Source organism: Scophthalmus maximus, chromosome 7 (assembly GCF_022379125.1).
Source record: "Scophthalmus maximus strain ysfricsl-2021 chromosome 7, ASM2237912v1, whole genome shotgun sequence".
Taxonomy (NCBI): domain Eukaryota; kingdom Metazoa; phylum Chordata; class Actinopteri; order Pleuronectiformes; family Scophthalmidae; genus Scophthalmus; species Scophthalmus maximus.
Window position 1 is genome coordinate 19,988,482 of NC_061521.1, and position 18,462 is coordinate 20,006,943.

Sequence of the window (18,462 nt, forward strand, 5' to 3'; positions counted from 1 at the left end):
TTTCTTTCTACATGGAGTTTGCCTTTGATTATACCCATAAATAATAATGGTCATCATGAGATTATTTCTTTTTACCCTTCAGAGGAGAGTGACACTGGAAAAGTAATGCCCTTCACCTGATGTTCTATTAACTTATTGACTAACTACAACTTACTTTGTGTTTTTGCTATGACTGTATGCTACACATGCAGCCTCCACTTTCTCCTTTAATAACATGAAATTGCTAAAAACATATTTTAAAAAATAGATTTATTTATTGAACTGTCCGTCACAAACTAGGACATCTGGATTACCAATCTGGTACCTGATACATCAACAAAACACTTGTTTGCATGACGGCATGAATTATTGCCTGTTTTCGCACAAGTTTAATATAAATTGTATTCTTCTTCTTCCTCTTTTTTTTTTGTGATGATGATTTAGTAAAAAACTATGAGTTTCAACCCACTGCTGGACCAGACACATTTTTGTTCACCTTCACCTTTTAATTTGGATGCCAACATGGATGAGAAGTCCTTAGAGGGCTCAGAAAAAAAAAGGAAATCTGAACATCTACGATTTCCAGATGCTGCTGAAGATCACGTGAGCCGCTAAAATGGACCCTGTTGTGAGACTGTTTGCTCAACTGACCTCTGAACCTCAAGAGAAGGGGAGATCTATTAAAAAATCTCAGCGAAAGATGTTTCAGAATTGGACAGAATCATAACAAATCTAACACCTTCCAGCTCCGCAAAAATATGGCGAAGGTCACATACCAGTGAAAAGTTGTAGCACAACACTATGACAATCTCATGTTTCCATACAAATAAAAAGAAATGTTCAAACTGACCTCCAGGGACGGGACTTCTCTGAGCCGCGACTCCTGAATGTTTCATTTCTGTTGGCCCTCTGCCGAAGAATCTCCTATTTCCTCCTGACTAAAGAAACACAACATCTCAAGCCATTACGCTCTGGCACGGCCTCAGAGAGCAGCGACAACCCAAAGGCCCAAAGGCCCATTTGGGAAATACTGGCCCAGAAATACAAATAAAAGACGTTATCTTTTTTCTAATGAATCTGCTCCGTCCGTCCATACCTCCTCTCTCCCTGTGTGTGTGTGTGTGTGTGTGTGTGTGTGTGTGTGTCCAATGCCCTTCTACCTGTGCACCTACAGATATGTGTCAACTCTACATTCCTGTCTTCGCCCGATTGTTAAGTTTGCCAGTGTGGTACTAACAGCCAACTCTAGTACAAGTCTGCATTAGATCTCTTGTGTGTCGTTCTGTGTTCAGCAGTCCGTCCTGGCTCTACTCCCCCAAATTTCTGCCATTCCAAGACTTCAATGCAGCTGCTTTTAGGATTTTTTTCTAATATCTTTTATCATATCTTTTTCTTTTGAGTCCAAGCTTAATTTATCCCAACAGGGAGCTTATTATTCGATTGGAGCCACGGAAAGAAACGGAGAAAGTATTTAGTTGGTGGCTAGTGCACATTGTTCTCTAGTTTCACTTCTTGCAGCCATTAGACTTCCAGGAGGAGCCGTATCAAGTAAAGGCACAGTGAAACATACTTGGGAGGGTGATTCAGCCAATGACCCCAAAGCCCTTTGTACTGTATCTGTGCCCTTTCACTGGGCCTGTCTGAAGGAGGAGGAGGAGGAAATGGGTGTACTGACCACTATACAAACATTACATCAACCCCTAAATGCCGAGTGCCTGCCACTCTCTGATTCCCTCTCACTCCTGCCCTCGCTGCTCACCACCTGATAAGGCCCCAGTTCCTTCCTCCATAATTAAACTCAAACCCAAAGACAATCAAAATGATGAAGAAAAAAATCACCTTAAAAGCTGTTGGCTCACAGATCAGCCTACTTAACCTTAGCTTCTCATAATCTGATAACTTGGAATAAAAACAAGAGGGGGAAAAAAGAAATGCACAATACATCACTTCTGCTCCTTGAATTACGCAAGGTTGCATGAGGTTGGGGGGGTTGCCGGAGGTGCCTTTGTAGACTCTGCTGAGTGGAGAAAGTGGATACTTTTGCTGCAGAAAATTCTGCAAAAGCCATGTTATCTGACTCAAACCAAACTACTGTGCGTGTTCGTTTGTGTGTGTGTGTGTGTGTGTGTGTGTGTGTGTCTGTTGATGATTAGCAACGCCAAGAGAACGCATAATGCGTTGTCATGTGTGGACATGACAACCATGATTTTGTTAACGGCATGAGAGTGTCAGTGTCCACGGCTGCAGGTATCAGTGAGCTGGAATATGAGTGTAGACTAGTGATAGTGATATTTTGTTGCCTTTTTTTATAGGAAAGGTTTTTTTTTAATGCCTGATTTTTAACTGGTTTTAACCGATGTTGTTTGCTTTTATTATTGTCTTTCTTATTTTTTGTTTTGTTCTGTGCTGTTTCCCCCGTATAGTCTGTAAAACACTTTGTGACCGTGTTTAGATAAGTGCTGTAGAAAAAAAAAGTTGCAGTATTAGGACCCGAGCGCAGACACCCTTTCAAATTCTGGAGTTTTGTGTCATGAGCAGTCGAAATATATCTTTGAGAACACCTATGTGGGCACGGGCGTAGCACGGGGGGGAGAAAGGGGACAGACTACCCAGGGCGCAAAGGTAGGAGGCCCTGGAGTGCGTGGAATTAAAAGGTTTTTTTGTTTGCAATTAGTGTTTTCTAAGTAATTAGTGTCATAACATGAATTAAAAATTGGATGATTACATTGGTTGAGAGACTATGTATTTGAAAAAATTCTGGAGGTTCTCTGAGGGCCCTCTCACCCCTTACAAAAAGCGCTTAATGGTTTGGTCCGCCCATCACAACTCAGCATGAGAATCCGTCTCTACGTCGGACTTTGTGTTCCCTCATGAAAGTAAAGTCTGGGTCTCCAGGAAGAGAAAAAAGAGAAATATAGATTTAAAAAAACAAATGTTAATAATTCATTTATTAGGGTTAAACCTAACCCTAAGCCTCAAAAGAAATTAATTAAAAGTTAGCTAGTAGCTTTCAAAAGAAAGGTTGCTAAATATTAGCAAACTCTAGCTAGCTAGCTAACTTTTACTACCTGAATACAGTAGGAGTTAGCTAGCTAGATACTATTAGAACACACACACACACACACACACACACACAAACAGTATCATACATTAATCAGCATCATAGCTGCTGGGGGCCCACAGAGACTTCTTATGTATGGGGCCCAGGATTGTGGTGCTACACCCCTGTGTGTGGGTGTCAACATTTGGACAAACATACAGTGTCATCTATCATATTTCCTTTCTCTTTGTGTTTAAAAGTGAGATCAAATTATTAATATAACGTCAGTATCACGTTTCATGAGATTTGTCAGGGTTGTAACTCGGCACTCTCTTCTGTCAGCCTCAAATAAATTGGCAGCTTGTTCTCTTTTTAGAGTCCATCGCCTCGACGACCTCAGGCTCTAAAATAACTTCCTGGCGCTTCCTGAGCCCACCCAGAGACCCCTGATAAGGACTTTAAAGTTCACTCGTTCCAGTTCATTTGTTCCACCTCATTAAAGAAGACAAGAGGCACACGACATTGGCAACAAAACTAAAAGCGTATCAACTCCTGTCCCTACTGTTGTATCCCATTTGCACCTAGAAATGCAAGTTATTCAAGACACCTGTGGCTTTATGGATGGCTGCCATCTTCTATCTTTGTTTTTTTGTTGACCGACATATTGAACAGACATCACTAGAACTGGTCATGTATTGAAGTTGGTTCCTTACTGTATCACCGGGCATGTGACGTACTGATTCTGCCAAGAATCACCGATTGATCTTTGCCAGATGAGATCACGGTACAATACGAGCGAGCCTGTGATCGATGCGGGATTTTTTTTTTTTTTCAAAAGGTACAGTAATCTAAATTAAGAAGGAAAAAAAATCATTACCACTAGTGATCAATACTTCTGTTTGACAAGATTTATAGAGTGAAGACATTACTTATTTCACTCATTCAAAAGTATCCTATAATGAACCTTTTTTTAAAAAAAATGATGTTACTTATATATCTCATACTACCCTATTAATCAACGGCTACGTAATATGTAACCAGAGATTAACGGGCAGGACAATGTAGAGAATTGAAACTTGACTTACATTATGCAGTGATGTTTTAAGTTTGATGAAAAAAGTGTATAAAAGAATAATATTTTTTCATTAGTGTCATTTACAGTAAGTCATGTCACCACTGAGGGAGGCGGAATTTTTCGTCATATCTATAATTATTTTTTTCTTTTAATAAGGAAATGTTGTTTGTTTTTGGTACTGCTGACTTCCTCATGTCAACAATCCCTTTAGGTGTTTGGTTAATAATAATGTAGAACGCAATCGGAACGCGGATCATAAAACAATGCCAAAAGCCGCGTTTAAAAATATCCAATGCCTCCCTGTGCACGGCAGCTTCGTGAGTGTGTTTGTCTCCAGGTATCAGCCTCCCACATCAGGGTCCTGCTGCTGCTATCGTGGGCCACATCAGAGGCTATGGAAATGAGTGACGTCGTGTCAACTGCGCCGCAGATACCAATCACACCTTCCGTGGCAGCTTCCTCTTGAAGCTGCCGGCCACACAACGGGAGGAAAACCACAGCTCCGAACACAGAGGGCTGGGCCGCCATTACACGGATCATAGAGGCGTGATCAGCATTGTCATAGTGTAACGTGTGGAAGAGAAAGGGCGGCGATGCTCGTCACTGGAGAAGGAAGCAGAGAAAGTGAAGGCGGGGTTCTTTTCTCGACTTTGTGGTTCATTAAATTGTGAAGCTGTTGCTTTTGAATTATCAAAGGAAATATGGGGATATATTTTTTGAGGCCTTGTAAGAATTGTTAACTTTTACGAGATGTAAGTCTCTGATCCTTTCATACAATGCAAAAGTCATAATAATAATAACAATAATAATAATAATAATAAATTAGAATAATAATAATCCCATTTGTATAGCACTTTAAAAAACAATCATACTTTCATACAATCAAGCATACACTCATGCACAAACACGTTAAGAAAGCATACAAAAAAAATTCATAAAAGCTTAAGGCAAACGTGTTATAAAAAGTCTTCAATGAGTTTTCTGTTTTTTCTCCCCTTTTTTCTTTTTTTTGTCATTGGCCACCGTTTTATATTGTATTATATGTACCTTTTAGATGCATGTGTGGATGAATGTATTTGTTCTGTGTTTATATATTGCAGACACTGTGATGTCTGTGAAGTCAATTAAAAGAATTGTGTATTTCTTAAGAAAGACATAGGCAATAGTTATAATCTTTATCTTTCGAATATCTAGAATCTTAGAATATACATGTCATTCATTTTATTTACCACTATCAATTCCCGCAAACAAGAAACGTCTCCATGAGTAATTCTGTCATTTACAGAATTACAAGGCACAGTTTCACTGTAGAACAAACACATCAGATGGCTGGATTAAAGCGGTGGACGGCCTGACAAGCATTGCACGCAGTGTCTTGCATGGCTAAAAACGGAGAACACCTGGTCTTGTGATTTGGGTTTTTTCTTCTTTTTAATAAACCAGCCATTTCAGCACCTGGCTGTCAGCGGTAGTGAGCAACCACCCTGTCAAACTGCCACAGATAACCTTCTGTATGCTACGGTCATTTTGTACCAAAGGGGCGTTGAAAAGAAAAATCCTGCTTGAAGAACTTCACCCCTCGATTTGGAAAGGCTGCCTGACCGAGTGATAGAGAGACAAGTAAAACAAGGAAATAAATGATATATTTCAATCCCCACTGAAGCCTTTGCCTGGCCATGATTTGCTCAGAGGCCACTGATAAAACGATAGCTGTCTGCTGACAATACGGCCTTTGAGGCTGAAAGAGGAGCCTGTGTCTCATTTACATGGGAACTGTGACTCTTTGTAATTCATCTTGCACACGCTGAACTTCCAGCTGCAGCCCTGGCTGAGGGCAGCATGTTTGGGGATGTTAATTTCAAACTGGACTTTCTTGATATGGCTGAATGGCGGTGGTGTGGGTGGATGCGAGTGGGTGGAAAGTGCAGTATTCCACAAAGCAGGACTTGGTTCGTGCCTTTTGCACAATTGGGATGTAAAACAAGGAGGCTCGCGTTTTTCTAATGTGGACTCAGTGAGACAAACACATTTCGGAGAGAGATACTTGTGTTCTGATGCGCGTCGGACGTCATCCACATTTTACAGTAGCGCAAGGCATGAGAGCGGAGTCCGTTCTTTTTAAGTGTCAGCGAAGCGTCACGGTTCCTTGTTGCGAGATGTTTCCCACTGATTGCCGCGTCACCGAGCTCTGTCTTCTGAAAGCTGTGTGGGGGCCACAGATAGAGACACACGGACAATTGGACGCGGTGGCGGGGAGCAGAAAAAGGCTCCATCCCGTGACAAACACATGCAAAGTGTTGTACTTTTCCTGGGTCATTAATAAGTGAGAGTTGAGCTTTGCACGCACCCCCCGCCTTAATGTGCTTTATTTTCACGACTGACTTTGATCACATTTCAAACGGATTCGCAGTTTGAAAAGGTATGATATTAAAAAAAAAGATTAATACGGGAAAAAGATAGACGGTACATCGACTACTCAATGGTTGCGTTACCGTCAGTCTATCGACCGAAAGTGCTCTAGACAATTCAACTGAATTACTGAGTCAATTGAATATAATTAGGGCTGCAACTCAAGATTATTTTCATTATCGATTAATCTGTCGATTATTTTCTTGATTAATCGATTAGTTGTTTGGGCCATATAATGTCATAAAAATGCCACAAAAGGGTCGATCGTGTTTCCCAAACTCCAAGATGACGTTTTGTTTTGTCCACACACCAAAGACATTTAGTTTTACTGTCCCAGCGGAGCGAAGAAACCAGAAAATGTTCACACTTAACAGCTGAAATCAGAGAACTGTGCCTTTTATTTTCTCATAAAAACTACTTGAACTGATTAATCGATCATAAAAATAGTTGGCGACTAATTTAGTAGTGGATTTCTAATCTATTATTCGATTTACTGTTGCAGCTCTAAATATAATGTAATGTGCGGTTCACTGATGTGCTGCAGACCACATCGGGGTCACACTAAGGTGTTTTCAATGATTTGGCGTATTGAGACGTCTTCAGAGATCCAGCTGGTTTGTGGGGATCGATGAGCTTGTGTTATTCCATCAAAGATTACACTGTATTACAGCGTGATCAGAGGCGTAAGGATCGCGTGTGGTTGTGTATGGCTCATAGGTGTTGGCCACCTCACTGTGCTCTGTATTGTTCACTCAGCCGTTTTCGTCAACCCTTTCAAAGAGGAACTGAAATTTCACGTAAATAAAACAGTGCGCCTCGACAGATATATTCACTTTAGACTGGTTGAGTAACTGACTGTCGTTGAGTTAACTATCGTACAGTAAAAATAAAGTACGTCTGTGAAAATGTCAATATGCAAAAACGTTTCATTTCGGGGAAGTACAGCATTTCCCTTATTCATTTGTACTTTCAGCCTTTCGAATTTACATTTTTTTTTTATCTCACGGTTGCAAACTAAATTCAACATCTGGTATCCTGAAGATGTGGGACCCAAATCTACTGTATATGCTTTTTTTTGTTTTTAAAGCAAACAAATGCTATTGTCCATAAATATCTCTGTGTCATTTATCATGAAATTATGATCTAAAACTCATCCTCTCTCACTCAGGGTCGGTGATGTATGGTAAAATGACAGCTGCGAGGACAGGGGGGGCGTCAGCACACAAAAAGCTGCAAGAAAGCAAAGGTTTTCGAAGAGTACTGTACCTCAATGTAGACAGAAAAGTTGACGGCAAGTTGGAGAAGTAAAAAAGAAAAGAAATCGCAACTGTGTTTTAATCACTAGACCTCAGGTGTTTTAGATAAAGGAATGCTACTATCTTAAAATCCCTCTCACTATAGCTCGCAAACACCCCTGAACAAACGGTTTCAAAGATCGATATGCATGCTGCTGTCTCTTTTTTAAGTTTCCTCATTTAAAATGTGTTTTTCCATTCAGTTAAAAAATGTCGCTACAACTGAAAGTATCTCCTGAGGGGCTGAATCCGGGTGTCAACAACCAGGCCTCTACTCTCTTGTTCCGTCAAAAGACAAGATGCTTAAAGTGACAGCAGGTTTGGAACGAGAAAGTCCTGGCTGTCGAGTGTCTGACTGGCCTGTCTAACTGAGGGAGGAATGGAATCATTTCTTATCACAAGTCTAGGTTCATCGAAGTTGATGCACGCATATGCACGTTGATTGGTCAATCACTGATCATCACTCTTCTTACTTGCTTTTTTCTGGAGCTCTCGACTGTATCTCTCAGTCTCTCAGGTGCAAGAATGGACTTTCCAGCTCGATAAATAAGGGGATCAGAGTTTACAACGATTGCACGTGTGTTTTTGCAGTTTCATTTCGATGGGCCCGCTCGGCTCCAGCTTCTAAACGACCGCGGGAATAAAGGCACGTGACGCCATCTTTCACCACCTTTTGCTCTCCAATTCAAGAAAAACAAAAATCTCCTTCCCTCTCGAAGATGCAACCGTGGAATATCACCGATACAGACGACTTTATTTCGTGAAGCTGAGAGATATCGGCTTGTGCAATACAGTACGATCGCAAGAAAGGCCCTGGATACCAAGGTTAGAAATGTGTTGTGCGCGTACTTTGATAGTGCATTTTCTGATTCAACTGCAGCCTCTGTTGCTTAGCGACGCTTCGGGTTAAGGTGTAATCGCTGACTGTTTGTGCGATGCTTGGTGTCAAAGTCACACGTCACAATCGAAACATCCTCATTTGTGGCACAAAAAGGTCACAGCGCTTATGCAACTTCTGCTTCTTTACTTTAGCACACTCACGACAGCGAGAGGCCATTTGAATTTCAATGTCCAATGCATGAAAAGTGTTTTGGTCCCTTTTAGTTTTAGCTACACTATTTACAAAAGAACCTGCACGTTATAGACTGAACCCTCATTCAGGTACAAGTCCCTTGCGGCTGCAGGACGAACAGGGACACTGGGCTGCACCTCATTCCATTCCTGAGCCCTTTCTTTGTGTTGGCCACGTTCATCCTCACATGCCATTCTCAACCTCTCTCAACTTCTCCGTCTATCTCTCTCTATCTCTCTTTCTCTCTCTCAAGAAAGACTAGAAAGACCAGTGGGACACCGACAGGTGGGTCAGAGCCCGCCGGACACCTCGGTCTGTCTCCGACTCTTACACTCTTCATGTAACCGATGGCTCCGATGGATGTGCAGTATTTTCACACGCTGGACGCTGGCCTGTGCAATCCAGAATAAATAATTAACCAGTGACAAAGCATCTCAATGGAGTACTTGCCTTGGGTATTGCAAAGGAATGGAAAGGAATTGTGCAAACACAAATGGTGCATTTTTTTATTTCCACATCTTCCAACAAAAAGCCCATTATTCACCCTCTAAGAAGCCGTGACATGATCTGTGTGCCACCTCCAACACAGAGGTCAATTCCCTCACAGCCTGCAGCAGCGGCTACCTGCGCAACAGGTGCAGCCACTCACGGACCCTTCAGCATCCGAAAAACCACGCGTCCTGACAGCGCCGGTGAAACCCTCAAACAGACTTCACTTTAATGCCGTGCAACCACGCAGACGAAGGGAAGCTTCCTCACCTCGGGCAGCGCGCTGCAGACCAGCAGAGTCCACACGGAGACGACGAGGCGCAGCAGTGGCTTCATGGCGCCGCGCGCCGAGGGAGGAAAACGATGCGTTTGTTCTTTAGTTCCCCTTCTACCCTTGTGCTTTCATGTCCACACTTTGGTTCTCGCCTTTGAGAAAAGAAGAAGAAGATACTCTCACTTTATTTCTCGCACCAGAAGCGCTCTGTCGACCAGTGGCGACATCAGGAGAAGTCAAAGTGAGGAAAGTTGGGGACCTTTGGTTTTACGCGCAGTTGACGGGGAGGAGCGGGGCCGCGGAGGGGGCCGGCCGGGTGCGGCCAAACTACTTGTGGGAAGTTTTGTTGAAAGTCTGCCACTCCTCTCATCCTCAGCCCGGCAGGCTCTGCCTCCGTGTCACCAACGATGTGTCCCGGCTTCGGACAGACCACCACGGCCTGGTCGATCAGGGGCTGCTCGGCCATGCAGAAATGGAAAAAGACTCATCCCACATTCTTGCCATAACTTCATAACTTGGCCCATCGGGGTGGAGGAATGTGTCCGTGGGTTCCCTCCTCTAACGCCACATGAAGCCGAGCTGCCAATGCAAATGTTTGTAAGGAAACTCCCCTGAAGTTACTGGCCCACGTTCTTTTTAAGGTTAAAAACCAGTGATGCGAGTGGAGCAGGGGCGTAACAAGGAACTGTGTGTTCGCCAAACATGCGAGGGGGCCTCAGGCAGGAGGGCAACTGGGTGTCTTGTGAATCCCAGGGGAGATTTTTGCCAAAGCCTACTTCCTTACAATCAATCAATCAATCAATCAATCAATCAATCAAGCTTAAATGAAGGCAATCGTTATAAATGTTTACGATCAATCGCCCATCCATAACTACGGAAGAGTTTTAGGGCCAGACATTTTAAAAAATGTGGGGGGGGGTTTAAATGTATCTAACATTTCGACAATAAAGTCGAAATGTCGAGTTTAAGGACAAACTTCGAGATTAAAGTCGAAATGTCGAGATTAAAGTGGAAATCGCCCTCAACGTCCGTGTTGTGGTCCAGTTCAGCTGTCACACATCCACGTTAACTAACGTTAGCGAAGCTACGCTAGCTTCGGTAACTGCACGCCTCTCAAAATCCATTAACGGTCGTTTGCAGTTGAACGTTCTCGTGCAAACGTGAACGTCATTAGTCCAACGTTCACGTGTTGTCCCGCATCGTTTCTTCCAGATTCAGCCTGTCAATAATAATAATAATAATAGCTAGCGTTAGCTTAGCAAACTGGCTAACAAAACATCAACATCCGGGTTGTTTGGTGCGGCTGAAAAGTGCTTCCGGGTCACAATTTTCAACTTTAGACTTTATTCTCGATATATGATTTCAACTTTATTCTCGACATTTCAACTCGAAATGTAAAAAAAAAGAGAAAAAGAGAGAATTCTTATGACTGGCCCTAATACCCTTCCGTACATAACTGAACACATACCACCACCAAAGCTCAAATCCATCACATATTGTTGTATACGTTAGTATGGTGTGAAGTGCTGTCACTTACACACACACACACACACACACACACACACACACACTCACACGTAAACATGAACTATTGGATGAAAAAAGGCAGTCAGGAATGCCGATGGGAAAGTCAAAGAATCACCCGCATCAAAAATTTGCATCTAGTCACGTGCCAAATGTAACGTCATCAACTCGAATGACACATCGAATGAGTAAACATTTTAGTCAAGGCATGCAAGTCCACACAGCCTAACGAAATAAACTTATTTCAGTAAAAGGTCGGGCTGGTAAGGTTTTTTTTTAACAAAATGACTAAAAGGAGAATTCAATGTAGTTGAAGGGTGATTTGTATCCTTTTTTCTATACCTCCTCTCTCTTTATTAAAGAATCCGGAAAGAAAGAAAGAATTAGAAAAAAACTAATCCTTTGCATGAAAAGAGCTGGTCATGTTAGTCATGTAGGCTAAAGTCATTTTATTTATAGAACATTTTTATCAGCTTTCTCACAGAGCGCTGTGCAGGAAGCAGCGAGTAACAGAAAACACTTGTGCATTGATGTGAAAACCACCCTCCTTGTGACACTAGGTCTAAAACAAACATAGAAATTGTACGGACTGTAACATTAATATTCTCCAGGACTTCCTCCCTGTCTGTCCCTTCCCTTTACTGACCATGTTTAATTCCTGTTACCCTCACATTTTAATTCTTGTCGTCAAAGTTTCGTCTATCAGCTTTTGCAACTTTTGTTCTTTTTTAATTCACTGTATGAGGTGGAAACTATATTTCATTATTGTTTATCACTTCCATTTAACACTTGGGTCTGGCCTTCCAGCTAAACAGCAGCATTTGCATTTTTTTCGGAGCCACATTTGAATTCCTGATACGGCATATTTAGTTGTAGTTGGTATACAGTAGGTTCACAATGTGCCACGTCTGTCGTCAAACAAGAAGGTAATCCAGCAAAAAGATTTGGGGAGGAACAGGAAATGGAAATTTTCCAAACCAGCGGGGACTCTTATCTAGCTGAGAATTGTGCCGGAGTGCTCGTGCAGCGTTAACACCTCTTTACACCCGTGTTGCCTGGCCAAAGATGTGCTGTGTTGAGTGGGACATTTTCTGACCTTTGAATGGTCCACGGGACGCCGGAGCCGCCGCCGCCGCTCTGTGAGAGACAGTTTCATAATGGCTGTTAAAAGGGGGCCTGCCGTTGACGGCTAATGGAGATAGAGCCGATGTATGAACTGGTCACTGCGACGGACCATTCCCGAGGAAACATTATGTAATCCTCTGGGGATTGTTGCAGCATGTTTCACTGTGGGGTTTTTTTTTCTCCTTCTTTTTCAGCAGGCCTGCTCTGTCCATTGGTGCTTTTGTAAAATATGTCCTTCCTCCTCCCCTCCCCCCCCCCCCCCCTGTTTGTCTAATGTTTGTCTCCATTCTTCTAGTTCAAGAGTCAAGTAGTTTTGTGTGTGCGATGATGCTGATGTAGTGAACAGCCCGATGTTACGTAATCTGGGTGAAGTCATTAACATGCAGACATGATTTAAACCTAAAACGTGGAAGCCTGACTAAACTAATGTCCCTGCGCTGTGATACGTGTGCTGTGCACACACAGTAAAACCAGTTCGGGTTTACATTATATTACATGTTCCCAACATGTGAAAGTACCCCTTTATCGTTCATCGTGAAGCTATAAGCGTTCATGACTGTTTGCTTTATTTGGACGATTCGGACGCTTCAGTCACGAGTGTCACGGCCGTATTTCCTACGAGTGCAAAATAAAAAACTGGTTATCTATGTGACGGTTGACTGTATTACATGTCTAGTCAGTGTAGCTGGAAAGAGCTTCAAAGAACAGAACAAGAGGACACAAACTGACCCGGTTCAAGTTCAAACAGCAATCTGAAAGGGTGCTCCGTCGAAACGTTTGTTCTCCTTGAGAGAAGTTATGAGCAGGAAAGAAACCAGAGCATTTCAAGTTCCAGATGAAATAATAAAGACAATGGAGGAATTTCCCTCATCAGGGCAAAATGTATACATATTGGCCGACGGCCATGTCATGCTTGCCATAATTCTTAACTCTACAGACCAGACAGAGCCTTAACACATTACAGGAGCACGAACCACACATGCACTCTCTGTGCTCTGTGAAGAGCTTTTTGGTCAGAACGCCTTGAGCAAAAAACAGAATAAAGATAATAGTCACAGTCACTATCAGAGGAGGATACTCCTACTGAAACTATGCTCTCATCTCTTCGTCTCCATGGCTCTCATTTCTTTGTTTATGTTGGCGAAATGGCCATAATTGCTGCTCATGACCCATGAACATGTTGTTGTTTACATCTTCACCGTCAGAGCTCGTTGTTTAGATTTGGACACTGGAGAGGGAATATTCTAATCTAGCATTTGAAAACTGCCCAGTCTGAAGTCCCTCGGAGGGATCGTACAACGTTCAAAAGAGGTCACCAAACAGCCGCGGCGCGGCGAGGTCGCCGCGACAGAGCCCTGCAGCGAGGGCGAAGAACGCCGTGGAAAAGCCATTATCTCAGCACCCGCCATTACAAAGTCTATTAAAGACATCTGATTCCTCAGTAGTTACTGCTTCCCAGATTAGTGTAAGATAGACTCTCGCTCCTCTTTCTCCGTCACAAACACACATGCAACCACGCGCACAGCCCCATCACAGCAGGATACACACACACGTATATTCACTGATTCACAGAAAAAAGAACATTTTAAACACAAACCTTTACCCTACATCTCAAGCAACCACACTTTTGTAATTCTACTGTAAATGGCAGAATAGTGTTGTGTCAGACAACTGCAACCACGGTAGTCAAGTACGTAATTCAGGGATAGGAAGAGCACAGGAAAACTGCCATCAAGTAAAAGTACTGTCGCTGAAAAAGACATTTTACTCATGGACTCAAGTGAAACTTCATCATGTGACTTTTGTTTTTACTCTGTAAAGAGTTTAACTTGACATGAAGCATGGTAAAAAACATAAAGCCCCAGTATGTAATTCTTGTACTTTTCTGGCGGCATCTTGTGGTAAAGTGGCAAACCGCAACCAACTGAGCGACCGACAGGGGACACTTTATGGCGGCGCACCACTAATTCCATTTCCGGTTTCAGGCGGCGCTGAATAATTCAAAGTGGATGCGACGTATTCTGGACCGTTTTGTGCAACGACCGTATTCAACACGACGTAGCAAACATGGCGACTCACACGGAGGTCGGGTCCACCTCACGTAACTATATTTAACTCGTTCAAAGGTGACGAAAAAACACTGGTTCTTTTTTGCAGGTGATTAAACATATATGAACACACAGTTATGGACAACATATTCATTTTCTGTTAAAAAGTTCTCCTTAATATTACACACTGTAGCTTTAAGTTAAATAATAATAAAGTAATGAGAACAAACTTTCTTCACCACTGATTTGACTACAAAAAACACTAGAGGCCCTCAGTAGAGTTCATACCTCCAACAGTCCCTATTAGGTCAAGCTGCAACAAAACTGCAAACACTCATAGACATCAGTCCCGTATACATGCCAGATTTCTTTCATCAAGAGCCTGTGAAAAATTCAAAAAAGGGCCTAAAATTAAAGAAAAAGAAAAATTCCTGGATCCCCCCTAGTTAAGAAGGGGCAGACTTACTGAATAACTCTTCATCAAGGACTGCATACAGTCGGCTACTAGATAACCACGAGTTATTGGAGAGCTGACGTCTTGATACTGTACTAATGAACCCGTGTCACTTACTAATGGACACTTTTAAACTGCTTTTAACCAATTACCACTAACGAAATAAAAATCACACTGTACTCATTTTTTTCATCTCCGCAGAACTATAGCGAAGGCCTCAACCAAACTGAGCAGCAGCCACCCACTGGGAAGGAGATGCATCCTTAGTTATTCAGGAAGTGCTTGTCTGCTTCTCATTAAAAGAGAAGCCTACTTCAGCATCACAGCGTAGCGCTTCAACGAAGTCAGGAGGGGGCATACGAGTCGGATTTGAACTTTGGATTAGTCCGTGGCGTTGATCAAGCTTCACAACCCCCCACATTCCCTCAACCCTAGTGCCTTATAAAACCCTACATTTTTTAAAATACTCCTCAAACCCTATTTTCATGGTCTCATATTCTGGAAAGTTCCCTCCTGGAGACTTTATAACAGTGTCACACAGTCAGTAGTACTTCTCGTGACCTGATCAGTAAGTTGGTGTACTTATTTGTACATCAGCAGAATGATGTTCCTCTGGAACTATAGTTCCTATTTTCTTTTTCTCTTTTTGTCTACGTAACTGGAAACGGGTGTTATCGTGGTATCGATAACAAGGAATAGCATTTTTTGATTTGTAGTTTGGTGTTTATTTTTTATATATTCGTATCACAGTGCGTCTACAGGAAACTCGCTGACCGTGGCAGCCTGCGATCATCAGCAGATGAACACTGAACATCTCCTCCCTGAAGCCCCCTTCCCTGGTGGAAAATCCACAACCGGATTAGCTGCCTATCTGCGTTGGACTGTATTATTCCATGGCTGCAGATATTAGGCATGCTGGAAGCTGCCATCGTCATCTGGATGTGACAAGATGAGTCACAGTCAACTCTTGGATTGGCGTCGGTTTGGTGACAGGCAGGCCGGAAGGCTTTAAGACGAATTAACTTGTTCAAAATTGCCACACTAAATATCGTTTTAGCTGGTTACTAGTCATTCATGAAGATTTCAGCAGTGAAGCATCAGTACCACTATGCGGCACTATGGCGCTATACACACACACATATATATAGTGTCAGTCATTTGTGCTGTATCTTATTAACTCTGCTTGAACAGAAAGTAACCATTCTCAAACTTAACTTTCTAATGGACCGTAATCCAAATATCACAATACAGTAAAATGGCTTCAGGTGAAAATGCAGCGTCATATATTGTCGCTGTTGGCGAACTGGACAGCTCAAGGCTACTGGATTGAATTAATTGGGTCACATGATGCTTTCACGTGTGCGTGAGTGTGTGTTTGTGTGTAGAGGTGAGATCATTGTGAAAAGGGGAAGAGGAGGAGGAAGAGGAGATAAGGAAGCACAGATGAGTTAATGTAATTGATTGGAGCGGGGAGGGGAGGGCGAAGGGTGTGTGGGAGAGATGTATGGGCAGAGAAGATTGGACTCTGAAGTGGGTCATAAATAGTGAAGAGAGATGGGAGAGGGAGAAGTGTGTTCATTCAGAGAATATACAGTTGAGCAAATGGCTTCAGTGGTAATAGAAATACATAGATGAGTAAGATGAGTCATCAGATTTTGAAGAGACCTCATGCAGCTTCATGCTGTTGTTACACTGCAGAAAGCGTTTAAAAAAAAAAAAATTCAGTTGCCCAGGCGCATGTCTGCAAAACCTAGACCTCCCATGAGTTTTTATTAGTCATTTTTCAGCACAACTTCTTTATGCACACACCTGGACACACCGTCTGTAGGGGAAAGTACCACAGAGGTGCTTTTGATTCACAGACGAAGCTAAATAATGTATGTCCCCCCCTGGTGGCTGGCTGCAGTAACGTTTATAGGTAATCAGATGGGATGTGGACAAAAAACTACACGTCAAATATATTTTTTTTCCATAAATGGTGATTGGTCGAGCGCATTGGATCAGTGGAACTTTGTACCACGGCTCCGCTCCGCGGTCAAAGACTGTGCAGACTCTGGCTCCAAATGACGTGGTTGGTGGGGACCAAAACCGGAGGTGAAAGGAGGCTGACTATTGGGCTTACTCTCTTCAGGTGGACACAAACATAATGAAGGTGTTGCTGGATGTCTGCTGGATGTTTAGGGGAAGCATTGGTTTGCTAACGAGTTTGACTTATTGACCTAAAAAGTGAACATATGTCTGTGTGTTGCATTCGCAGCTTGTGTCTGCTGCCTTCAAGTGGCCAAACATCTTTCAGATGATTTATTTTCTAGGACTTGAGTGTCTTTTACTCCTGTATACTGTGTTAGTCCACTATAGTATAGTATACAGTGTGTTGTATAGAGTCATCATTTGCGTACCATTTGTTTTCTTTATTGTCATACTTACATTTTAACCCATATGCAACCAGCTTTGGCAATGCAGCATTGTCATGGCAATGAAGCAAATTCGAATATGACTATATTTTTTCCCTCGATTAAATTCAGAGAAAAATATGTACGCGCTCCCACCCCAGTGTTCGTGTCGATTAGATAGGACTGGTTTTCTGGTCAGTTCCGAGAGCGAACAGGAAAAGGCTACCATATGGCAAGACAGGGAGGAGGGAGGAAGAGAAGCACAACGCAGTAAAGGGGAGAGATACGAGAAATGACAGGCGACTGTAGTGAGAGAGAGACAGAGAGAGAGAGAGGGAGGGAGCGAGAGCAGAGCTGGAGGGAGGCGGTCGTAGGAAGAGGAGAGCATGAGAGAGTAAGCAGGAGCAGTGAGAACATGGGGGTGACAAAAACAATCCAGACCGGAAAAAAGAGAATAGACTCGGGTGATGATGATGAGTAACGAGGGTGGGTGAAGGGGGGGGGGGGGGGGGGCAGAGCCTGCAGCTTGGAAGCAGAGGAGGTGACAGTGGGGGGTGTTCACTGCTCAGCGATGTGTTATGATCCGACTCCCCCCCCCCCCCCCCCCCGCCCCCCCCCAGACTAAATACACACAGTTGTGTTTTTGTCACTTAGGAGGACACTGGTTTCCTCGGAGACTTACTGTACCTTACAGGATAAAGTTGGAACAATGTTCATTGTGTTCCTCTCATGAAAAGACAAGAACCAACAATGCAATGTTGGTCCGTGTTTTCAACATCCCCACGTAGTCTTTTAAACCCAAATACATTGGTTTTTCCGGTGAAGACATTCATCTTTAAAAACATAGTGGTTCATTTTTTGCGGGGGGGGGGGGGGGGGGGGGTTTATATGAAACTATTTCTTGTAAGATTTTAGCAAATGTTACTCAAACAGGAGTAAACAGTGTATTGGTTGGGGGGATCATTTTCAATTGTGTATTAATACACATTCGGTGAGGTACCAGTGAGTATTTGTTGGCAGCATGCAGGACAGTATAGGTGGGATCTACTGAACAGTGCCTGTAATCGCTGTAATGACGAAAGGGGTAATTGCGCCCAGGGCTCATTGGTGTCTTTTAATTTTACTTCTGGCAGGACTACGGCACAGAGGAATAAGCTACATCAGCCTCTCCGGCGATACGGTTGTTGATATTGATAAATGAGTTGCTGGGTTTGGGCATTTTCTTATGGGTTTGTTGACAATAACTATACTATATAGAATATCACAGGCCTTTTCCTCTGATCCT

The 18,462-nt window shown here is 42.9% G+C and overlaps 1 protein-coding gene across 1 annotated transcript in view; it reads right to left on the reverse strand.

The window, feature by feature from the left end:
• Nucleotides 1–10,136, reverse strand: part of ptprja (protein tyrosine phosphatase receptor type Ja) — a 38,310-nt gene extending 28,174 nt beyond the window's left edge. The window contains 2 exon segments of the mRNA XM_047333502.1: nucleotides 9,630–9,785; nucleotides 9,893–10,136. Coding sequence (XP_047189458.1) covers nucleotides 9,630–9,695 — 66 coding nt within the window. The 5' untranslated portion in view covers nucleotides 9,696–9,785; nucleotides 9,893–10,136.
• Between the last annotated feature and the right edge of the window lie 8,326 nt (nucleotides 10,137–18,462).